Genomic DNA, 22,269 nt, shown 5'->3' with positions numbered 1-22,269 from the left:
CCTCCTCCTCCTCCTCCTCCTCCTCCTCCTCCTCCTCCTCTCTCCTCTCCTCCTCCTCCTCCTCTCTCTCTCTCTCTCTCTCTCTCTCTCTCTCTCTCTACAAGCTTCAGCTTATTCAATGGAGCGCACAGTCTATATTTACCATGTCTATGATTGCAATATTGCCTAAATAATGCAAAATATTATCGCAATATTGCTGCAGGATTGCAGGTAAAAAGTCCGCCTGCAGAAAGATTACAATCACGAGACACAGTAGTGCCTCGCGCCAAGTATAAGCGTAGCTAGAACGCACGCGCGAGACCGATCGTGTAGTTTACGCGAGTATTATGTGCGAGTTGACAGGTCCTCAGATTTTTGGATCTCAACGGCTGAACTCAATGGCTGATCCAGCGAACTTCTAAGTGGTATAAGAAATTCTGCAATATGGATGGACGGAATGTAGGTCCACTTATTTTTCTTACTCGGGTCTATATGGATGCTAAAAAAAGTTGTAGAAAATTTATGGCGTAACTAACAATTAATATTATTATGTAATCATGCTAAATAATATTAGGAATCAGAAATAATATAAGTAAACTTTAATATAAAAATAAACATACTTTATAAATGTAACACTAGAATATAAACAATTCTGACAGAATGTTAGAACAAATCTAAAAGCTTTTTTAAAATTAATTATAAAGAAAGTAACCAATTGCATAGTTACAAAAAGCTATTAGTTTTACTGTTAGTACTTTTGTAGATACGATATCTTACCAGGAGCAGTAAGTAATCCCATACCAAATAATGGTTTGAAAAGCTTATAAATTATACTTTTATCCATGCAATTTCTGTTATGTAAGATAGCCTAAAACATTATAAATTAACGTTTTTACATTTGTGGAAAAGTGCGCATGTTTGTTTCATTCGTTTAATAAATATTTTACATATATATTTCATCCATTATGAACCAATTTGTGATTAGTTAAAGTTAATTATAAAGATACGTACATTACATATTCATGTATGTATAAAATATATATGTAGAAAGTCATTTAAAATAGCTATTTATGAAAAGATAATAGAAACATTAGGTTAAACTGAATGATTTTCCTTTACTTTTGCCTGTTGTGGGTCATATATTCCAATGACTAAGTTGCTGCCCAACCAAAATTGAAAAGGAGATGAGTATTCTTCTGCCAATCGTAGTACCATATTCAAACGTTCTAAAAATTTTAGTATATTGTTTATACATATATTTAGTAATTATGTACTATAACGGACCACCCTCCAATCTTGATGACCTTGACATAAGTTGTCATGGTCATGACCCTGAGTGACATTCAAGAAGATTTAGCCGTCGGCCGGTGTTTGTTAAAAAGTTATTAACAAAAAATGTTTAACGATTATGGTTTTTAATATTTATCTCGCAAAATATTTAAAATTTTGAAAAATGTTTTAAACAACCAATCTCCTTAAACACTCTTGTTAATAACTTTTTAACAAACACCGGCCGACGGCTAAACTTTCTTGAATGTCATTCAGGGTTATGACCATGACAAATATGTCCAGGTCACCGAGATTGGAGGGTGGTCCGTTATAATATAATACATAATTACCATATATTTTATTATCAAAATAAATATTACGTACATTTTTAATTAATATAATAAGATAAGCTCGTTTCGTGTAAAGACAAATGAAAAACAACAACAGGCCAATAATTATACGAGTAATTTCTGTAGCTCTAAAATGACTCATAGGATCGGGTTGCGTCCTTGACAACTTTTGATCAGCATGACTCGAAGTACAAAATGGCACAGTTTCATCGAATTTGTCCGGGCCGAATTTCCCCGTGTTTTGTGCGGGGTCCTTTAATACAAATAAATATTTTAATAAAAGATCGCCTTTTCTAATTTAATTGTGGGATACATATCGATCCTGAGTCATGACATTATTTTCCGGCTAGTGCAAATATTTCCGAGCACTGCTTTAGAACAATATTACATCAAAATATATCATTGTAATAAATGAGTGCTGGTTCCTGTCTGGAAGAAACTTTTGAGCATTACTGTCGCGAAACAACTACCTTAGTGGTGGAGACCCAGCAAACACAAAGTAACAGTTACATAACTGTAAGTTAAAATTTCCTACTCAACAATATAACTGTTACATAACACACGTGTTATATATTGTTGAGTAGGAAATTTTAATTTACAGTTATACAACTGTTACTTTGTGTTTGCTGGGGATATTCGTTTATTATTACGTAATTGGATTATCCAATTACATTTAATCGGAGTATACATATACTAAAACTCTTTAGCTATTTTTACATTTCATAAAAAGTTTGAATTACATTAAGTGAAATTATTGAATTATATTTAACATATAATCTTATCTTAAAAATATTTATGCTAATTTTAAATATTAAGTAAGTCAAAATATTAATATTTCTTCTTACCAAAATAATTCCATAAAATAGGATAGTTACCCAAAACCGGCCATGGTTTGGGTCCTGGCAAATTGGTTAGTTTTCTAATAAATATTACGTTTTTGTAGCATAACATGTAATATAAAATAACAGCGACACAAATTACTATTTCCGTCACAGATGCAAACATCGTAGTATACAACCAATATAAATACCGCGCAACTTATACTTAATCTGAATGTTTCTTTCAACATAAGGCATGGCTTATATATATATGCCCCCCCCACCCGATGCCCCCTTTGACCTTACAACAATGTGCTTCCCACCCGATGAGCAGATTAGGAGTGGAGCCTAATGAAAAACCAAGAACACGAAATAAATTTCTACGATGAATACTTTTTATCGTACCATCAACTCTACTTCATTAACTCGAATGGTTTTTATATTTTCCCAGATGTAGAGTTATGATTATTCCCCCCCCCCCCGCCTCAAGTATCTTCTCTACAAAAGTAATGATATCATCAAATGGCTCCAACTAAACTGAATATTTATACAAACTATGGTACTTTATCATTTTTTATATTAGAATGTTACATCCAACCAATATTAAGCATACAATTTTATCGGAAGAAATAAAGGAAATAATAAGATTAATATTATAACATCAGTGATTTATATTGACTGTATCTGGCAATTTTTATAATACAGAAAATTTATTGCGAAAAATATTACCTCAGCCAGGGTTTGAATCTGGACTTTCCTTCTCTCTAGGCGGGCGTCTCAACAAATTCGACCACCGAGGCATATGATAATATTAGTCGCAATAACAGTATAAAGTCGAAATAGACGCGTAAATAATATCTTTATTTTATTTCCAGCGTCGGACGATAGAAGGTAAAAGAAGGTAGAGTCGAATGCCAACCCCCTCCCCCCCGCCTATCTCTGCCACACGCCCGGCTATAATTTTTATGTTCATATCCTTGGTCCGGAGAAAGTTTACACCGTGAAGGACTTTGCGTCAGTGTTGCCCACGGTCTTAAGGCCATTCTACAATTGCGTAAACGTAGTTGTAGGGTTGTAGGAGTAGAAGTAGTAGTAAGTGTTGTACATCAAAGTAATATACAATAGAGTGAGATACGTCGTAATTGAAATGAATGATTATATAGTTAGCTTTTACGTCCTGTATCGTTGTAGTCGTGGAAGATCAAGTTCAGCCATCTTTTACAACAGGCTTTACAATCGGAAATGCTAGTTTAAAACTGTGTTTTACAACACTGTACAACCGCTAACAACCACGTTTACGCAATTGTAGAATAGCCTTAACATACAGGTCCTTACCCACAGCTCATATGGTGGGGGTAGGTCGAATTTTAAGCCAAAAATCGTTTGTCTCTTGGCCACGAGAGTCGCTGCGGTAGGATAGTAGACAGAGACGCAGATATAGAAACCGTAATTTCTATATCTGTGTCTCTGTCCTACTACCGCTACTATCCTACCGCAGCAACTCTCGTGGCCAAGAGACAAACGATTTTTGGCTTAAAAATTCGACCTACTCCCACCACCATTTGGCTGAGCTGAAGGACCTGTATGTAAGACCGTGGTGTTGCCTACTATGCTTCTCTACATGGCAGTCGAGCGCGTGGAGGAGGTAGAGTGGGAGTAGCCCCTCAGCGCTCGGCTAACGTCCGAACGTCGCAGTCGGACGCGGAGAAGAGCGCGGACATATCTGCTGTCTCTTTCCGCGCTCTTCTATCGACACGGCGTAGAGAGAAAGAGACAGCAGATATACCCGCGCTCTTCTCCGCGTCCGACGTTAGCAGAGCGCTGAGGGGCTACCCCCACTCTACCCCCTCCACGCGCTCGACTGCCATGCAGAGAAGCATAGTAGACAACACTGCTTTGCGTGAATAAATTAGTCGACTAGTCGACATTTACCAGCTCTTAATGTCAAAACTCACATCTCGATGAAACGATGATCTTTCTGCAGCCGTCAATAAATCCGAATACGCGTCACATTTGATATCCTTTATGTATAGCGTTGCGAGCGTTTTTTAACCTTTGACTTTTTTATTTAAATTATTTTCTTCCCATACAGCAAAATACATTTCTGAAAGGTTTCTAAAATATTTCAAGGTTTCGGAAACATTTCATGTATCATCCTTGCCAGCACTAGACGTGACAGCGACGTTCTACATTGGTCACAAAGTCGCAACCTAGATAGCACACAGATGAACATAAGTTCATAGAGGATTCATTTTAAAGAAAACATACAGAATTAGAAAAACGAATATCTGAAGAATTCTTGAAGAAATAGTCTCAATCAGTTCGTCTTGAAGTATTCTTCTGAAGTTCATTATAATGAATACTTCGCGATTCAGTACTGTGAATACTTTAAGAATTTATAAGGAATTATTTGTCATGCGCGAGTATCCGCTAACCGCCATCCGGACGTTCTTGTGCAGCGTGTTATCACGTGTAATATTTTGTGTGCGTAACGTTATGTGCAATTAATTTGGTGCAATAGTTCTATTGTGTAAAAGAAAGAATCGATTCTTTCTTTTCTTCTTCAGAACTTCAGAAGAATACTTCAAGACGAACTGATTGAGACTATTTCTTCAAGAATTCTTCAGATATTTATTTTTCTAATTCTGTATGTTTTCTTTAAAATAAATTCTCTATGAACTTATGTTCATCTTTGTGCTATCTGGGTCGAACGACGAGAACCGAAACGGAAGAATCATCCGATTGTTAACGAGCTTCGGTTGAGAGTATCTCACTGTTGAGTGAGAAATTATAATAATGGTGTAATGTTACTGCATATTAGATGTGTACATACATTGGGTAAATATTTTGTAATCCTCTTTGTACTAACACTATTCCCCTTGAATTCATAAAGTTTACATTTATTGAATTCGAGATGAATACTTTAAGAAGTTGTCAGGAAAACGATTTATGGTGCATGTAACTTCCTCTGTCACTCTTATTGTATTCTTCTATGAATTCCTAAAAAATTACAATTCAGAAAAAGAAAATTAAAGAATACTTTGTGAATTCAGTGTGCTATCTGGGTAGTACTACATGTTCTGAAAATATACGAGAATATGCGGAAAATAATATACTACTAAAAATGTTATAGGGATGATCTCAGTATGTTATATACAGTACGTTTTACAGTATAGTGTTTTAGAATATACGTAACAATATATTCTGATAATATATTATACTATATACGAGAAATCATATACTATAAAAGATGTTCTGAAAACATCCTAGAAATATACGAAAACTGGTATACTACAGGAGATATTATAGAGATATTCTCAGTATATTATGTACAGTACGTACATTCATAGTATGAGTACAGAATATTCGTGTAATATCATGTTCTGTCTGGGAACAGTCTGTCGTTGGCGGGTGTTACGTACAGACGTGGGCCTGTCACGTCGTACTGTATCGTTTTATCGAAAATCTAACGACGGACTCTCACAACCATGAGCCACCGATGGTGAGCGCAAAAATAACCGCAATACAATCTTACTCAGCTTGACCAACTAATTGACCCTGTCATCATATAATATACAATTTAATATATTATCAACATCAAATTTGGTTGACCATATCTGGCAATTTTAATGGTTTAGTGTCGCGACGTTTCGACCATGGGTTTTGGTCCTTTTCAAGCGATCATAACTGTGGTAGTCGTACACATAGAATCACATGTATTATAGTGGTGTTGAGAGGATATTATAGTCATTACAATCCAAAAATGTTATGCCAGTGTTGGCTATACATGAACTTAGCTTGAGCACTGACAGAACATGACTGACCTAAACCCATGGAAAAGGACCAAAACCCATGGTCGAAACATCGCGACACTAAACCATTAAAATTGCCAGATATGGTCAACCAAATTTGATGTTGTTAATTTTTGCTGGCGATCCTGAAAAATTTCTGATCAGTTTAATATATTATTTTTGAAAAAACAATTCTACATGCGTGTTTTGTTTCGCTCCATCTCTGTCAAAAACACAATATCGATTCTCACAATCCCAGTGAGAAATGATTCGTCGCCCGACGTCCAGGTGGTCGTCGAATCGACGTCACTTCTCGTTCGAATGTCGTCATAAACGCCTTATCATAACTACTAGATTTACTAGCAAAGCAAATGAGCTTACAAGTAGGATCTTGTTCACAGAATAATTTTATCGTTCATTATCGAAAGTCAAGTTGTAAACAAACGTAATGAGGTAGTTTGTCATTGTCCAGACGCTCACCTGTAGATGAGGGGCCACGTGTCGTATCAGAGGATTCGACGCCAACTCGGCTTCTTCCTCAGACTGAGGATTGTTGCCTGAGGAGGTGATTAAACGCGCAATGCAATCCTCCTTCGCCACTGACAGCGACGCCACGAGATCCTTCCTCGTGTTACCTCCCTGAAGGACTTTCAATCTGGAGTCTGTCATTGGAAAAGAATTTAGAAATCAGATAAAAATACGAGGGCGTGAATCACGGCATCTTACACAGCTTCTGCAGATACTGCTCCGAGTCGGACAGCCGACGATGAGTGGTGTTCTCGTCCAAGAAGGAATCTTCGAAACGATCGCTGGGCGAGTCGTCGTTGTCGACCGTTGTTTCCGCACGGGTTCCGCGCCAAGGATCGCTAGCGCTCGACTTCATTCTAAATCGCCCTGTGTTTTGCGCGCGATAATTTTGTTACGTCACGCGCACTTTCACTGTTTTTTTCCCCTACTAATCATATTCGACGAGATTGCGTCATCGCGAGTAAGGCAGAGCAAGTATTTGAGAGCTAGGTTGCGAAACTCTAATGATAAGAAGGTTCCATTGATACTCCGTCTGCATAGACCAGCGGAAGTCGACACCAGTGCCCGGAGTGTGATATCGACGAACGATACTCTGCCATTTAAATCGATAGCATCAAACTTACCGCTTCTGCCATTTTTAATTACAAACTTGTTCTAAAGTTTAATATCAGATTTATAAAATAATCTTATCCATAACGTGTACAAATTTTTGCAGAGCAAAATTTATTCAATATGCAGGATGCCCCAAACCACCCTTACACCCCTTCTAAAATAAAAATTAATGACCAGGGCAGTGCAAAGGGTTTTTGGGGCCCGGCCCTGGTGCAAAGATAAAAATGGGGCCCTTTCATGAATTTAATATCTTGTGTTCTAAGTAAAGAAGTTTTAAGAGGATTAAAATAAATGTAATAAAGCAATATACATACAATATAATTAAAATAATATTTATTTATAAATAAGTTCTCTCTTTGCACTTACTTCGTGAATCATTATTGCATATTTAGACACTTGTGTGTCTCGAAAGGTTAATTATATAAATAATATGTAAAAGTTAATGGTGTATTAAAAAATTGCATGTGTGTGTTACTCCCCTTTTTTATTGGGAAATACAATTAATGACCCATGTTGAATCATTAATTAAGTTACTTTTGTTAATAACTTTTGAATAAAAAACGAGCGACGACTATAACCTTCTGAAGGTCACTCAGGATTGTGACCTTGACAAAATCATTTACGGGGGTCGACCTTGTCTAAATATTTTTCTTTACCGGTGATATTTTTAACTTTTGATTCCGACCGGAAGTTAAATTTTGTTAGAGAAACATGGTACTTTTTATTACAAATTCGAATTGTACACAAAAAAAATAAAAAAACTTTTATATCAAGTGTTTCTTTAATTTAAACAATTTCATAACTCGTTTGATTATTCGAAACATGTTATTTAGTCCATCTTCTGTACCTTCAACTTTATTGGTAATTAAAATACGTGATCCCATAAAAAAAATTAATAATCTTGACATCTTAAAGGATGTGACTTTGTGACGAATTACCTTCGTATCCACGTCAACTTCTTTTCGAATCAAGTAATTCCGTTTGACGTTTTTATCCTAACGCGTAAAAGATGTTTGAGGTGGTCAAGATAAATGGGACACCCTGTATATGCATATAACTGTATTTATGTACTCTTATCAGATTCTTATTATCTCGCCCTCTGTTTCACTTAAGAATATTTTATGTGGGGTATTATGGAGGTAATAATAAGGTATATAATTAATGTGTTCATTATATGCTAATAATATGTACATTAATTTGGTTCACTTGGCTCCTTTATACGAGACATTACTGAAGGCCCTTCTACATTCGTGGATAATTTTATTTCTGTCTTACATCGATAGCAGGTCACATTGATTAATACAGAGATAAATAGTTGATTATATTACAGCACATAAGAAATACTGCACGAGCGAAATTTCTTTTCAGGTTCGCGATACACACGATTCGTTTCTTATACACATATAATGCACATAATTAGCTTGACAAACTCCTCAAGCCATAACAGATATATAATTAACTCAATTTTATACAAAAAAATAAATAAAATGTACACTATTGTTCGTTAATCGTAGCAACTTATATCTTAATAACAAATTACACAGCTATTGACCTATCGTAAATCGTATTGATAAAAATAAAGGTATAACATGTATGCGCAACACGCCCTTCTCATTATCATCCCCTGGTTATGTGTAACAGAATAAATATATCTCACTTGATAATTGGAATGTCTCTCTATTGATACACGCTGAAGATAGTGAAGAATTATTGACACAGATATTGACTAAAAATTCGACTGTCCTTATAACTATTCTGCCTATTATAATTTCTCTCTCTCTCTCTCTCTCTCTCTCTCTCTCTCTCTCTCTCTCTGAACCACAGTGACAAATTTTGAATCAACACGTGCACAATTATCCATTGCATATAATATACATGTGCACTCGTGGATGCACTCAACAATAAATACACGGCATACGAGAATATAACAGGTATATCTCTTTGTACATATATAGCTATGTTTATTGCTATTCAATAATTAAAAGTGGTCTACCACAACGGTTTACTCATCGTCTTACGGACAAGTGTCAATCTGTTATATCTTTATATAAACTATTCTTCCTCAATTACGAACTAGAACAGTGTTTCCCGACTGTTTTCTGATATATAAATCTTTTTAGCATATACAAGAAGATTGTTGACGTCGATCCAGTGGTCTTTCCTCTATAGAAATTTTACTCTTTTATGTTGTCTCTTACAAGACACGATATTCATGTCCAGAATATCTTCTTTTCTCCTATTTTACTTCCTAGTGTTACTTAAAGTAAATCATTCTTTTAATACACATGTATAGTAATTTCAATTAATTAAGCAAATAAACTATGATTTTTCACGACATAGAAGTAACACGACTAACGTGGACATAAACTAAATTATTAATTGTATTAACATTAAATATATTCATACTTTATATACATATGTATGTGACCAAATTTGGTCAAATGTTAATAATAAATCAAATCAAGTATCTATTTGTTTAATGTGTACTTAATCTATCACATTAATGAACTATCGCTTAAAGACATACTGTCATATTACACAGGGTGTTGAAAAACAAAGGGTAAAATATTTTAAGTGAATGTAGTATGCCCAAAAAAATTTTAATAATCGCAAGTTCGCAAATAAGTCGTTTTTGAGATATTTGTATTTTTAAAATTTTATATATTTTTTTGTTTTAAAAGGGTAAACTTGTTGCTATAATTACTGGAGTCGTTGCTCCGTGAAGAAGCATTCTTACAAATTAGGTAAATTAAGTCAAATTTTCATATTATTGCAAATATCTCAAAAACAGCTCACTTACAGACCCATAGTTGTTTACTAAAACTTTTTAATTTCTTCTGGGGTATATTTCTAAATTCCATTAAACAAATTTTTTTAACATACACCCTGCATTTCTCCTGTTTTTCCAACAAAGTCACAAGCAAGTTCGTCGCGAATAGGAAGCACTGTTCTAGAATCATATCTGTGTGCACATTCGAGATATCGTTCTTTAAAAATATCTGTGCTGGATTAAATATGTATCACATAATGTACAGCTATAGAAATATGTTCAGCTTTGCCCATACTATTCACTCACGGCTGCTTTTATTGAAATCTTGTGCTAATGCTATTTATAGAAAAAGTGACCCCAAAACCAGTGTTTCTTTTTTTTCGTTTCTTTTCAATCTCTCGATATTGGAACTGAAATGTGTGCCAAGTGATACCAAGTGATGAGACATCAATCACAAAAAATTTGTAATTTGAGAATTGATTCTGAAGATATAGGGGAGTCAAAGTATTCAAAATTCATTAACGTGTTAGTTCATACACTGAAAAATCTGGCTTCATATTCATTATCAGCAGCCTGCAGAACCTCTGGATACAAAGGTTTAAATATTCGGACTGACATATAAATTTGTGCTTTAAGGCGTATGAGTTGACACGTTAACGAATTTCAACTACTTTGACCCTCTATATCTCCAGAATCAATTCTCAACATTAAAATATTTTGTAATTGATATCTTATCGTACAGTATCATTTAGTACACATTTCAGTTTCAATATCAATCGAGGGACCAAAAGAGGCGATTTCTGGAGCCACTCTTTTCTTCCCCCATCTACGTTATAATTACAATTATAACTTAGACAGATGAAGAATTGTCATCAAACTGTTTAAAAAGCAATAAACGACGTTGGTGCAATCGTCTCTACGACAGCTAAAGCGAAATATAAGTACTTCTTGTATAATTTCTATAATGTTTCATTGATTTAATCATGTATTAAAGATATATAAGCCATATAAGGAAGAGAGAAATGCCTAGCATAATGCAACTGACGATCCTAATGCTAAAATTAGGTGTGATTTTAAATACACAAATTAAAAAAAATAAGGAACACTTTTCATATCCCAAAAAGTAGGTTATTTCCAAATCGTTTAGACTCGACAAAAACTCATCATAGATAAAAATGCATTTCGAAATAAGAAGTTTCAATACTACAATTTTAACTTAGGTCCTTAAGATATAAAATCAATTAGAAAATGAAGAGGCCGTTTATAATGTATAAATGTATAAAAAAAATAAACCTGTGTTATAAGACTGGTATGTAACTGGCGCGCAGGATAAGTTGGAAAGAATACGGTATATGGATTCACTTATTAATTTAATTGGCTACTTGCACCTATGCCCGGTCCTAAACGGCCTCTTCATTTTCTAAGAAGTTTCAATTTTAATGCTACTTAATTTTTAGGCTATCGGTAGTTTTTAAAACCTCTTTGTCTTCGTTGTTTTATGCTTTAAAAACAACATATTTTGTTACTTAAAATTTACGTATTTTTCATGTTCTACAACTCAATAACGTATTTTTTCTTGCAAAATAAAACAAAAGTGCTAAAAAGTATATAATATTACCTACAACAAAATGCTTCTTCTTAAATTCTCCTACGACTTTTTTTATCAAGTTATGACTTTGAAACCAACCATACATTTTCTTCAAAGATGACGTTTAGGCTGAAATCACATGGTGCAGAATAGAGCTGCGGAATAGAACGTGCGTCATAGAAGCATCCAATCAGAGCCAGACATTTCCGTCACTCGTTGATACGGCAAAGCTCTGATTGCCTGTTTCTATAACGCACTCTCTATTCCGTACTCCTATTCCGCATCATGTGATTTCAGCCTTACGGGCGCCATTAGTGTTATTTAATATTATGCATCGCAAGGAAATTGTCAGTTGGATCGTGTATCTTGTACATGTGTGCGTGTGTAGAGGGGAGTGCGCATATTTGCGTGTGCCCATACAGCATAGATAGCTGCAGTTACATTGCAGAAACGTTGCAATCTTGCAGAGACATTGCAGGGATATAAAATTGCAAACTTTCGATAGCAATATTGCAGCAGTGTTTCAAAAATAATAAAAATACTATACATATAATATAAAGTGGACGCTCGTTGAATGTATAAACAAATGATTAAATTTTAAATTTAATTAATTGACGAACATTACGTGTGAGTTATAATGGCATTTTTAATTTATATTCTAAAAGCTAATTGGTCCTACTGGTTACGCCAATTCAAAAAACCTTACAATAGATTCATAAACATTGCGTGCGTTTTACAAAGACATTAAACTTATATTGGAAAAAACTAATTTATAATTTATATTGTTATAGATAAGACTTATTGCTACCACAATAATTTGTATCCGTATAAATGCTTGTCTCTTAAACTAACCTGAAGAGGACTGCGATTTGCAGTCGAAACGTCGTTATTGTGACAAATTAAATACATAGCCAGTTATGTCGAAACAATTGATTGATTATTGATTTAATTACTGGTGAACAAAAATATTACCAACAACATTTCAAATTTTAAAGGCCAAAAATAACGAGCTACTATAAAGGATGTTAGAAAAATCAATTATATTCTTAATAATTTACATAGGTGAACGTTTCGACTTTACTCAGTCTTTTTCAACACCCTAATTCAATAATTAAGATACATTGAATTTAAAAGGTATGTGACTGGTCATTTGAATTATTATTAAATGTCGTTGGAATAAGTTAAAAATTAATAAATAAAAAATTATATGTATATATAAATGCCAACATCACAAACAAGGAAAAAACGATTCCCATTCTGGACACATGTAATTATCGTCAAACAACTCATCGTTATGACACAATCTAAGAACGGACAGAGGTCAGTGGCAATAGTTAGACAACTAATTTTTAATTTATTCCAACGACATTTAATAATAATTTAAATGATCAGTCACGTACCTTTTAAATTTAATGTATCTTAATTACTGAATTAGGGTGTTGAAAAAGACTAAGTAAAGTCTAAACGTTCACCTATGTAAATTATTAAGAATATAATTGATTTTTCTAACATCCTTTATAGTAGCTCGTTATTTTTGACCTTTAAAATTTGAAAAATACTATATTTTCTATTTAAAAAATGTTTCTAATTACGAGAATTTTATAATGTTATTTTCGTTGATACCAATAATGCGCGAATTATTAAGTACTTGATCAGTGCGGTGTTGCTCGCAATCTCCATCTATTGCAAAGCGACATAATCTCCTTAGGTTGCTTCGCAATAGCTTGCTGTGTATTGAAAAAGGCCCGGATGCATATGTAATTAGTAAATTCTCTGCTTATGTACAACAACAAATTATTCCAAAAATATTGCACTGCAACATTGCTATAATGTTGCACTGCAATCTCTTCGAGGGCGGACATTTCAACGTTGCTGCAATCCTCCAGAAACGTTGCAGCAATGTTGCGCAACGTTGCTGCAATATTGCAATCTTGCAATGTAACATTTCTGTAATCTTCCTGCAATCTTTCTGTGCTGTTTGGGTGTGTATTTGGATAAGTACGTATCCGACTAACAATCTGTATGTACTTTTTTTGTTGTATTTTACAAGAAAAACTTTTTATTAATCTGCACACGATCGACAACAATTTTTTTTAACGATATGGAGTTAAGCTTGAAACTTCAACTTTAATTTTGCATCCACGAAATTTTTGCCAAATTTTAGAAATTTGAAAATAGTGCAATTTAGGACATGAAAAGTGTTCCCTATTTTTTAGTACTGCATTTCGGTCTTTTTTCACACACACGTGTGTTTCCATAATAACTACAATAATTGTAATTATTACGTCATAATTGAATATCTATTTAAGTCAAGGTAAATTATTACTTCCAAACGCAAGCAAACCTCGCAAATAAATCGATTAAACTAGTAAAATTTTGTAAAAAAAGGAATTTGTATTTCTGGGTCAACGAAAATGAATAAAATTAAATAAAATGAAAATGATATAAAAATTACTTATATAAAAATATCATACGAAAATGTGATATTTCGTAATTTATCTCTGTAATTTACAAAACTGATAACACTTGTTTAAATATCTGCAGTAATATAGTACTTGTACTTAAATATACAGAGTTAATTACGTGTTGTCAGATATGCATCACAATATAAGCTGATGTTATCTACCTTCTACATGTTACAACTCATTTTAACACAGAGGAGATCTAGATATCACTGATTATATCTCTCATTTATACACAGAAGCTATAAATTTCTACATTTAAATTGCTTACAATGCGTTTCTTTTGGGAACTAATCAAAGTCGCTTCAACTTGAACGATCTAAAACTTTAAATAAACTTATGCTTAGGAGCATTTTTTGCGTTTTCTGTACTACCAAAAGCAACTCAAAATGGAATATATACGTCTTACTCTAGACCGCCTTCTTCCTCCAGTTTCGATAAGAATTTTGCGACTCTGTAATTTGGTTCTACTTGACGTGCCATATCTGTTAGGTATAGCAATTTCTTAATACCGATGAATACACTGAAATCATAAAATGTATATCAGTATACATTATAAAAATATATGATACAATATCTGTAATAAAATATTTATCCTACGTAACACATATATCAGATAATATCACATACATTACTAAAAAAAAATATAGGGAACACTTTTCATACTCTAAAAATTGGGCTATTTTCAAACCATTGAAACTCGGCGAAAAATCATCGTAGACTCAAAACTAAAAAAGCATTTTAAAGCTTGAAGTTTCAACTTTAAAACCCTGTCAACGATTTATTTAAGTATGTTCATCTTCCTCGTTCTGTGCTTTAAAATAGAATACCTTGTTTTGTTCCTTAAAATTACGTATATTTGACACATTGCAGCTCGATAAAAAAAATTCTCTCGGCAAATTCGATACAAGTTCCACAATCGACAACATTTTACCTACAAAATGCTTTTTTTAAAATTTTCCTACGATTTTTTTTGACCGAGTTACATGACTTTGAAGCGAACCATGTATTTTCTTGAAAAATGATGTTTACCGCCGGCATTAGCGTTACCCAATGTGCACAACGTGGAGGTTGCCGGTCGGATTTTGTACATCGTGTGTGTGCGTGCGAGCGTTAAGTATTGTGTATTACCTTCTCTCTGTGGAGGATTAGGAGGGCGGTAAGAAACACGATAGGGATATAGAGATAGGGGAGATAGTAGAGAGGATAGGGGAGGGAGGAAGGGTAGTAGTGATCATGGAAATAGTGGAGGAGGAGGATAGGGAGGAGACGACGAGGAAGGCAGACTTTTTAAGGGCGAAATGGGGGTTAAAAGTAGATGAAGATCAGAGTATGGAGGAGAGAAGGACGAGGTGGAGGATGGTAGAAAGTGGAGGGCGAGAGTGGAGAGAAGCAGAGGGAGAAGGGTGAGGGTGGAGAACAGGAGAATGTGGGTGGATGGGAGAGAGTGGATATGGGAAAGGGGGTCAGAGGAGGGAAAAGGAGAGTGGAGAGTTAGATAGAGGGACGGGGGAGGGAGATGAGGAAAGGACCAGATCTAAGTTCTTGATGTTTTAGGTGGGGAGAAGGAGAAGGAGAAAGGCAGGAGGAAGAGAGGAAGGGAAGAAGGATGGAGAGTGACACAGGAGGAGCGGGAAAAGGAGGATGGAGGACGAGGCAGGGAGAAAACGACGGAGAAGGAAAAGGAAGAAAAGTCAAGGAAGGAGAGAGACAACGGAGCGGATCGGGCGGGAAGAGGGGTAAGAAGGGTTGGTCGAAAGGGTGGGAGGGAAAAAGTGTGTACAGGTCGCATATGGCCAGGTCGCGGAGGAAAAAGGGAAAGTTTGTAAAGAGTTCGGGAACGCTCCCTGGAAAAGCGCCAGTATATGAGAGAGGTGTTATAAAAGGTTTGGGTACGTTCCTTGAAAAAAACATCTTGTAACCCCAAGGGGAATCAATAAATAGTATCTATCTATCTATCTATCTATCTACCTTCTCTCCGATGAATTACCGCTTGTAAACCCTCTCGCATGTTGATGCATCTCTCGATCAAGTTTTGCGGAATTTCTTCATATCAAGTATGAAATTAATGTATTCTTTTTTAAAGCACAGAACGAGGAAGATGAACATACTCAAATAAATCGTTGACAGGGTTTTAAAGTTGAAACTTCAAGCTTTAAAATGCTTTTTTAGTTTTGTGTCTACGATGATTTTTCGCTGAGTTTCAATGGTTTAAAAATAGCCCAATTTTTAGAGTATGAAAAGTGTTCCCTATTTTTTTTAGTAGTGTACATATATTATCCAAATAAACATATTAATAGCAATTTTATCTTACCGTTTTCCTTGAAGTTTTGCATGTAAGGAACTCATTTCATGTTTGGAAAAAAGATCAACTTCTTCCAACACGCTTAATAGATGATCAGGATGCGACAAATTAGGCACATGAAGGATAGTATTAAACGCTGGGAGTAATTCCAAATCATCTAAAACTTGTCTACAAGAAGAAATATATTATTAAGAATATTATTAAGAACATGTCTTTTTCTTTCATGAAAAAGAAGTTTTTATTTTACCTTCGACTAGAAGTACACAGAATCAACAGTTTACGACCAGGTGGCGGTGATTTCTTTAATAGCACCAAAAGAGCTTGTAATGTCAGATTAGAGTATCTCGGTCCAATTGGACCGTAATCTAGTAGACGTTCAATATTATCAACTAAAATACAGCTAAGCTGTGAACGATATGCATCGTCGAATACCTAAAATGTATGAATAATAAGAGAAATTACTTTCTACGCTTATATCAAATATAATTATAAATATTTATTATGAGATACACTTGCATAGGCAACACAAAATCATACCTTACGTATGGAAAGACATTTTGCGGATTCAATAAAACCGACCATGTCTTCAGGTGTACACACTTTGACAAACGGAAAGTCTGAATTCTGTGCAATTTGTGCAGCAAGCGCTGTCTTTCCGCTGTTCGGCGGTCCTTCCAAAAGAACAGAAACGAGCCCAGATCCTTCAGTCGCACGAGCTTGTTGAATGCACAGACTGCCGTCAGTGAGAATTTCAGCCACCGGCCTACCCCAATTAATAATCCCACGAGTCAACAATTGACACAATGTTTCAGCACTTGTACCAAATGCCTAAAGGACGTAAAAATATAACATTTAGCTGTGTGTCTCACATAGAAGCATATTAATTATATAAAAACAAAATATACGGTTATGTAAATCGGAAGTTAAATTTTATTCCATTGGAAATCTATAGAGGAGAGACTCGCATTATGAGGTAGGCTATCAATATAAGATAGCGGGGTTTCTGCTAAACTAATAAATGCCGTCAGTTGTTTCCGCCGTGAACTTATTACTGTTGGAGTAAAAACTACTTAGTGAAAAATTCATTGTTTGATCGTGCGCGTAGTCGATATAAAAAAAAAAGAAATTGGATGTCGTCAAATTCTATTGAGTTTTTAAACTTTGTGTATTATGTAATAAATAGATATTTGGCAATAAATTTTGCATGCAGCGATAGAGTAAAATCGCATTCGTGGGAAAATACTGGATATGTTTCATTGTTTAGTTGTAGAGATTAGATTTGGTGATCGCAAAACTGCAAAGCGCCCGGCTTGTATTATGAGGTATTCAGTGTACTCGTACGAGATAACATATTCTCAAGTGTTAATTATCACGAGCAGCTAGCTGTTAATGAAAATGGCATCGTCTTATGTCTCCCTTCGAACCAACTAACTTTTGTCTGAAACATTTTTTCCTAATATGCTTCAAAGTATTTCCAAACAAGACCCGCGGAGCCCAAATTTTCTATGTTTGACTGGCTGTAGCCCAGTAACTAGCCATTAATTAAGTTTGAGCCCATTACATTTTTTGTTCAGCAGGTCATAAGCTACAATATATGTGAAAACTAGCCAATTTAACCGAGATCCAATTTCCTATATGATTAGTGCGGGGTTCTTTTACATTTCAACATCTTAGCTTATTAAATTCTCTTCAAAATGAGCTATTATACGTTTTAATTGTGCCTATAGATTTCCGGTAATTAGAAAAAATGAATTTGATATCTTATACACGAAGACTCTCCTCTAATAAAACAAGAAAAATGTAGAATTACATTAAATATATGCAGACTGCATATGTAAGAACCAATAACAGTAAAATATGCGATACAAAAGATTCTTCCAATAACACTTTGGAATAAAAGATCTTCAGTTCCTGTTTGCTTACCGGTTTAACATCATGTTCCAATGCGTGGAAGAAATCGCCTTTGGACACCATAAGCTTTTCCATTGCGGATGGATCCACTTCCACCTTGCTGGAAGCTTTAATTAGTCGATTCATGGCAGTGCTCTGTGCCGCTCTAACTAAACCTTCCAACTCTGCGCCACTGAAATTCTTAGTCAAAGTGGCCAGCTCTTTCAAATCTACGTCAGGTGCTATTTTTTTATAATCTCTCATTCGAGATGTATGGATATTAAGAATTTGGTATCGTCCGTGTTCGTCTGGTAAGCTAATTTCCATTTGTAACTTTAAAAGGCATAAGGATATATTAAAAATATTACACGACAAATAGATGTTATTATATTAGCACACATTACAAGCGAACAAATGGACAGTAAACATATTTACATTTCTCTTTGATTTTAAGCGGTACATCAATCAAATTAAAGTAAATTTAATTAAACGTAAATTGAAGGCTAACAAATGCACCGTCCATTATTCGTACTTGCATTTGTGCGCGCATAACTTTAAAAGGATTATCTTTAAAAAAAATTCAATTTTACCTCCAATCTGCCAGGTCTTAACAAGGCCTCATCAATCATGTCCTTCCTATTGGTCATACCAATAACAAGAATGTTATTTAATTGTTCGACACCATCGATCTTTGCAAGAAGCTGATTAACTACTGTATCGTGAACCCCTGTGTTTCCAGCGACACTACCTCGAGATTTACAGATGGCGTCTATCTCGTCGAATATGATTATGTGAAGCCCGCTGTTTGGCCCAAGCTAAAAACATTACAATATTTTTTCCTTATTGCGTGCAAAGGGTCTGATTAAAATACACACTGCATCTACGCAGATACACATCTCAAATTATTTACCCTCTTTTCCTCGTCTTCCGCATCGGCAAACAATCTTCTGATATTAGCCTCGCTCTCTCCAACGTATTTATCTAAAATCTGTGGGCCATTTACAATTTTCGGCTCCCTCGCATTTAACATTGTGCCTATTTGACGAGCCATTAACGTCTTGCCCGTGCCAGGTGGTCCATACAACAAGATTCCTTTCACATGTTTGCAGCCCAATTGAGTGACAATCTCCGTGGGAAAAACGCGAGATGCAAATGCTCTTCGAAAGATGGCAGTGAACTCTTTGTCCAAGCCACCAATACCCATTTTCTGAAAGTCCCAATCTGGATTGATAATCGTCTGTCGGACAGCTCTCCCCTTAGACTGGCCAACGAGATTCAAGCTGGAGTTCTCTGCCTTCTCGAATTGTATTATAGAGTCGCCCAGGCAACGTCCCATCTTCGTCTTCTTAGGCACTGTACTCTGTCCCGTACTGATGGCCGACAGATCGGCAGCTTCCAAACTCTTGACAACTAATCCAAGCAGTTTCTTATCTTTAAATTGAAATGCCAGCTGCTGACCCACGGTGAATGCCTGCCCTGAAAACTGTAGCAAGAAGTCCTTGGCCATTTCGTCTGTGTTGTACGGCTCCAAGGTGACACTGGAATAAAACCATACAAATGTAATAACTGCAAAGGGGAGAAAACCTGATGGAAAATTTGATTATAATATTCAGATCAAGATTTATTGCATCTATGTATGAATTTATAATAAATTGTACTATACAGAACTCTGCTGCATAGAAACTCTAATCATTTTGTATGCGGTACAAATAAATTGTCTGGCGAGCATACATTTTCTTTTGCAGAAAATCGGCTTCCAAGACGATGTTGCACAAACATTCTGTGTTGGAAGTTGGGTCAAAGTGATACGGCCGAACTTCGATCTCTTGATTGAGAGACAATGTCGCCCACTTCCGCTGGGGCAGGCTGAAGCCAACTGTACAACGTGGAATTTCATGATGCGTCCTCACAGTGAATACAAAATGATAATTTGGTGCTGTGGTTACCTCGATGTGTCTACAACGGACAATGAAATTAATGTATCTGTATTGTTGTATTGCAACTTAAAAATATATGTGTACATGGCTCTGTGATCTATAAATTTTGCAAGTTTTGAAATAAAACAAATATAGTAGAATCTAGTAAAATGTGATTTTTCAACGCTTCTATTGTAGAACAGATACTTACTTATGTGAAATAAAGAAATTGTCCCAAAGACAAACAAACATTTTACGTATCACGGCTACACATTAAGTTATGACCTAACCTGACTCAAATTTTTTAAATTGGATTTTAGCAATGCACTCACAGATGTTTATGAAATAGCTGTAATTGTATCAATGTATATTTTTAAAATGTATTAGTGGACTGATCGATTGTAAATTTTTCAAGATTCTCTTCTGTATAATCATTCTCTTTTGTACGATTACAATATTTCGCTGCTTTAATTCAGCTATTTTTTTATATTCCACTTGGAATTGTTCTGATCATTGATAAGCATATGAACACATACACACACACACATACATACATATTATATACATATATATATCTTATAGTACAAATTTGCATTAATTTATGGAGTAATTTAATATAAATTTACTTGATTACTCCATAACTCCAGCGAGACAATAATATATGTTACTTGTAAGATAACTAATCATTTTGTATACGTTGCATATCCCTTTACCTGACATCATCGGGAAAATCGTCTGGGTTTATGATTGCACAGTTGGAGAGACTTAGCTCGTCCGTGGGACACTTCACTGCTTTCATCCGCTGAAGCAGAAAAGATTACATTACCTCATATTTTATGCAAGACAACAAGCCTTGACAAAGAGGAGTTATTGATGCGACTTCGATTTGAGGGGCTAAAGGGGAGAGAGGAGTGACGGAGCGGGGCGGACAGTGCGGATTTCTAAGGTGGCCCGTACTCTTATCCGCGAAGTCATTAGAACTTTGAATTCGCGTCGCTCTCTCGCGCGGCGACAAATCGTTTCCGCGATCAGCACTCACCATCTTTGACATGTTACGGTCGAGAAAATCGACGAATCTTGATCGCGCTACTACGACACAGTAGCGCAGACGTGTATGCACCTGATATTGATGCGGCAAAGCTGTTCGCGGTCATGCGCGACAGAGAGAGAGAAAGAGAAAGCGAGCCGAGCGAGCGAGCGGTCGCCCCAGTCGCCCTCTGTAGGCGATTCTTGGCGATGTTTGGTACATACAGGGTGGGCCATTTTAATCTACCCAGGTAGCAAAATGATATCAAAATGTCAAGAAAAGGATAACTAAAAAAAGATACGGATAACTTTTTAATTGGCAGAAAAGATACCTTTAGGATGGCAAATAGTATCACTTATGTCCGCTTGGCGGATAACGTATTTATGTCCGAAATGTAACTATAAGATAACTTGTAGTGGATATCAAATTGCCAGCATATGGTAATCCTTTTTCAGTTGACAATACGTCGACTTAGAGTTATCAAATTGCTAAACAAATATAGTCACCCAGTAGACGTCTTATAGATATCTAAAAGAGGTTATCAAAATGGAATCTAAACGGCATCAATCGGTAATATATCTTAAAGATATTATTTATAGGTTATGGCTGATGGCAGACAACTATCCGTAAGCGCTTAAGACTGACGTAGTCGTAGACTTAAGGTAAGGCAGAGAAAAACGTAAGCCGTAGAACACATGTTCCTTACGGCTTATGTTTTTCTCTGCTTTACCTTAAGTCTACGGCTACGTCAGTCTTAAGCGCTTACGGATAGTTGTCTGCCATCAGCCTATATGGAACAGGTGCAGATAATAAAGCAGATAATAAAAGTTTATTATCTGAAATACGGATGTACATAATATGAAGTTAATTGTTAACTAGATACAAATAATCTTAGATAATTATTAACTTCATATTACGTACATCTGTATTTCAGATAACAAACTTTATTACCTACAGCTCATCT

At 35.3% G+C, this 22,269-nt stretch overlaps 3 protein-coding genes across 3 annotated transcripts in view; all 3 read right to left on the bottom strand.

The window, feature by feature from the left end:
* Window positions 1-7,288, bottom strand: part of LOC105557590 — a 12,321-nt gene extending 5,033 nt beyond the window's left edge. Inside the window, exons 1-2 of the mRNA XM_012004865.1 lie at window positions 6,934-7,288; window positions 6,688-6,869 (exon numbers count right to left, since the gene is read on the bottom strand). Coding sequence (XP_011860255.1) covers window positions 6,688-6,869; window positions 6,934-7,090 — 339 coding nt within the window. The 5' untranslated portion in view covers window positions 7,091-7,288. The remainder of the gene's footprint in view (window positions 1-6,687; window positions 6,870-6,933) is intronic.
* Window positions 422-1,982, bottom strand: LOC105557589 (probable cytochrome P450 4s3). Its single transcript, XM_012004864.1, has 4 exons — window positions 1,633-1,982; window positions 1,099-1,205; window positions 757-847; window positions 422-478 (listed from the first exon to the last, which is right to left on the bottom strand). The coding sequence occupies exons 2-4, from the start codon at window positions 1,192-1,194 to the stop codon at window positions 468-470; spliced, it is 198 nt and encodes a 65-aa protein (XP_011860254.1). The 5' UTR covers window positions 1,195-1,205; window positions 1,633-1,982; the 3' UTR covers window positions 422-467.
* Window positions 7,289-14,186: 6,898 nt separating the features above from the next.
* LOC105557591 (vesicle-fusing ATPase 1-like) lies at window positions 14,187-22,251 on the bottom strand. Its single transcript, XM_012004866.1, has 10 exons — window positions 21,318-22,251; window positions 20,992-21,080; window positions 20,094-20,318; window positions 19,273-19,900; window positions 18,953-19,177; window positions 18,396-18,695; window positions 17,010-17,300; window positions 16,720-16,904; window positions 16,482-16,640; window positions 14,187-14,690 (listed from the first exon to the last, which is right to left on the bottom strand). The coding sequence occupies exons 1-10, from the start codon at window positions 21,327-21,329 to the stop codon at window positions 14,573-14,575; spliced, it is 2,232 nt and encodes a 743-aa protein (XP_011860256.1). The 5' UTR covers window positions 21,330-22,251; the 3' UTR covers window positions 14,187-14,572.
* Between the last annotated feature and the right edge of the window lie 18 nt (window positions 22,252-22,269).

This window comes from Vollenhovia emeryi, unplaced genomic scaffold, assembly GCF_000949405.1.
Source record: "Vollenhovia emeryi isolate VEMERY1.0 unplaced genomic scaffold, V.emery_V1.0 DF939449.1, whole genome shotgun sequence".
Taxonomy (NCBI): Eukaryota; Metazoa; Arthropoda; class Insecta; order Hymenoptera; family Formicidae; genus Vollenhovia; species Vollenhovia emeryi.
This window is presented reverse-complemented; position numbering and strand designations above follow the sequence as displayed.

Coding starts and splice junctions, on each gene's coding strand:
- LOC105557589 (XM_012004864.1), bottom strand. CDS start 1,194: ATGGTACTACGATTGGCAGAAGAATACTCATCTCCTTTTCAATTTTGG. Junction 848..1,098: donor ATGACCCACAACAGGCAAAA/GTAAAGGAAAAT, acceptor ATAATGTTTTAG/GCTATCTTACATAACAGAAA.
- LOC105557591 (XM_012004866.1), bottom strand. Junction 20,319..20,991: donor GATTTTCCCGATGATGTCAG/GTAAAGGGATAT, acceptor TGTCCGTTGTAG/ACACATCGAGGTAACCACAG. Junction 14,691..16,481: donor GCAAAACTTCAAGGAAAACG/GTAAGATAAAAT, acceptor TTATGATTTCAG/TGTATTCATCGGTATTAAGA.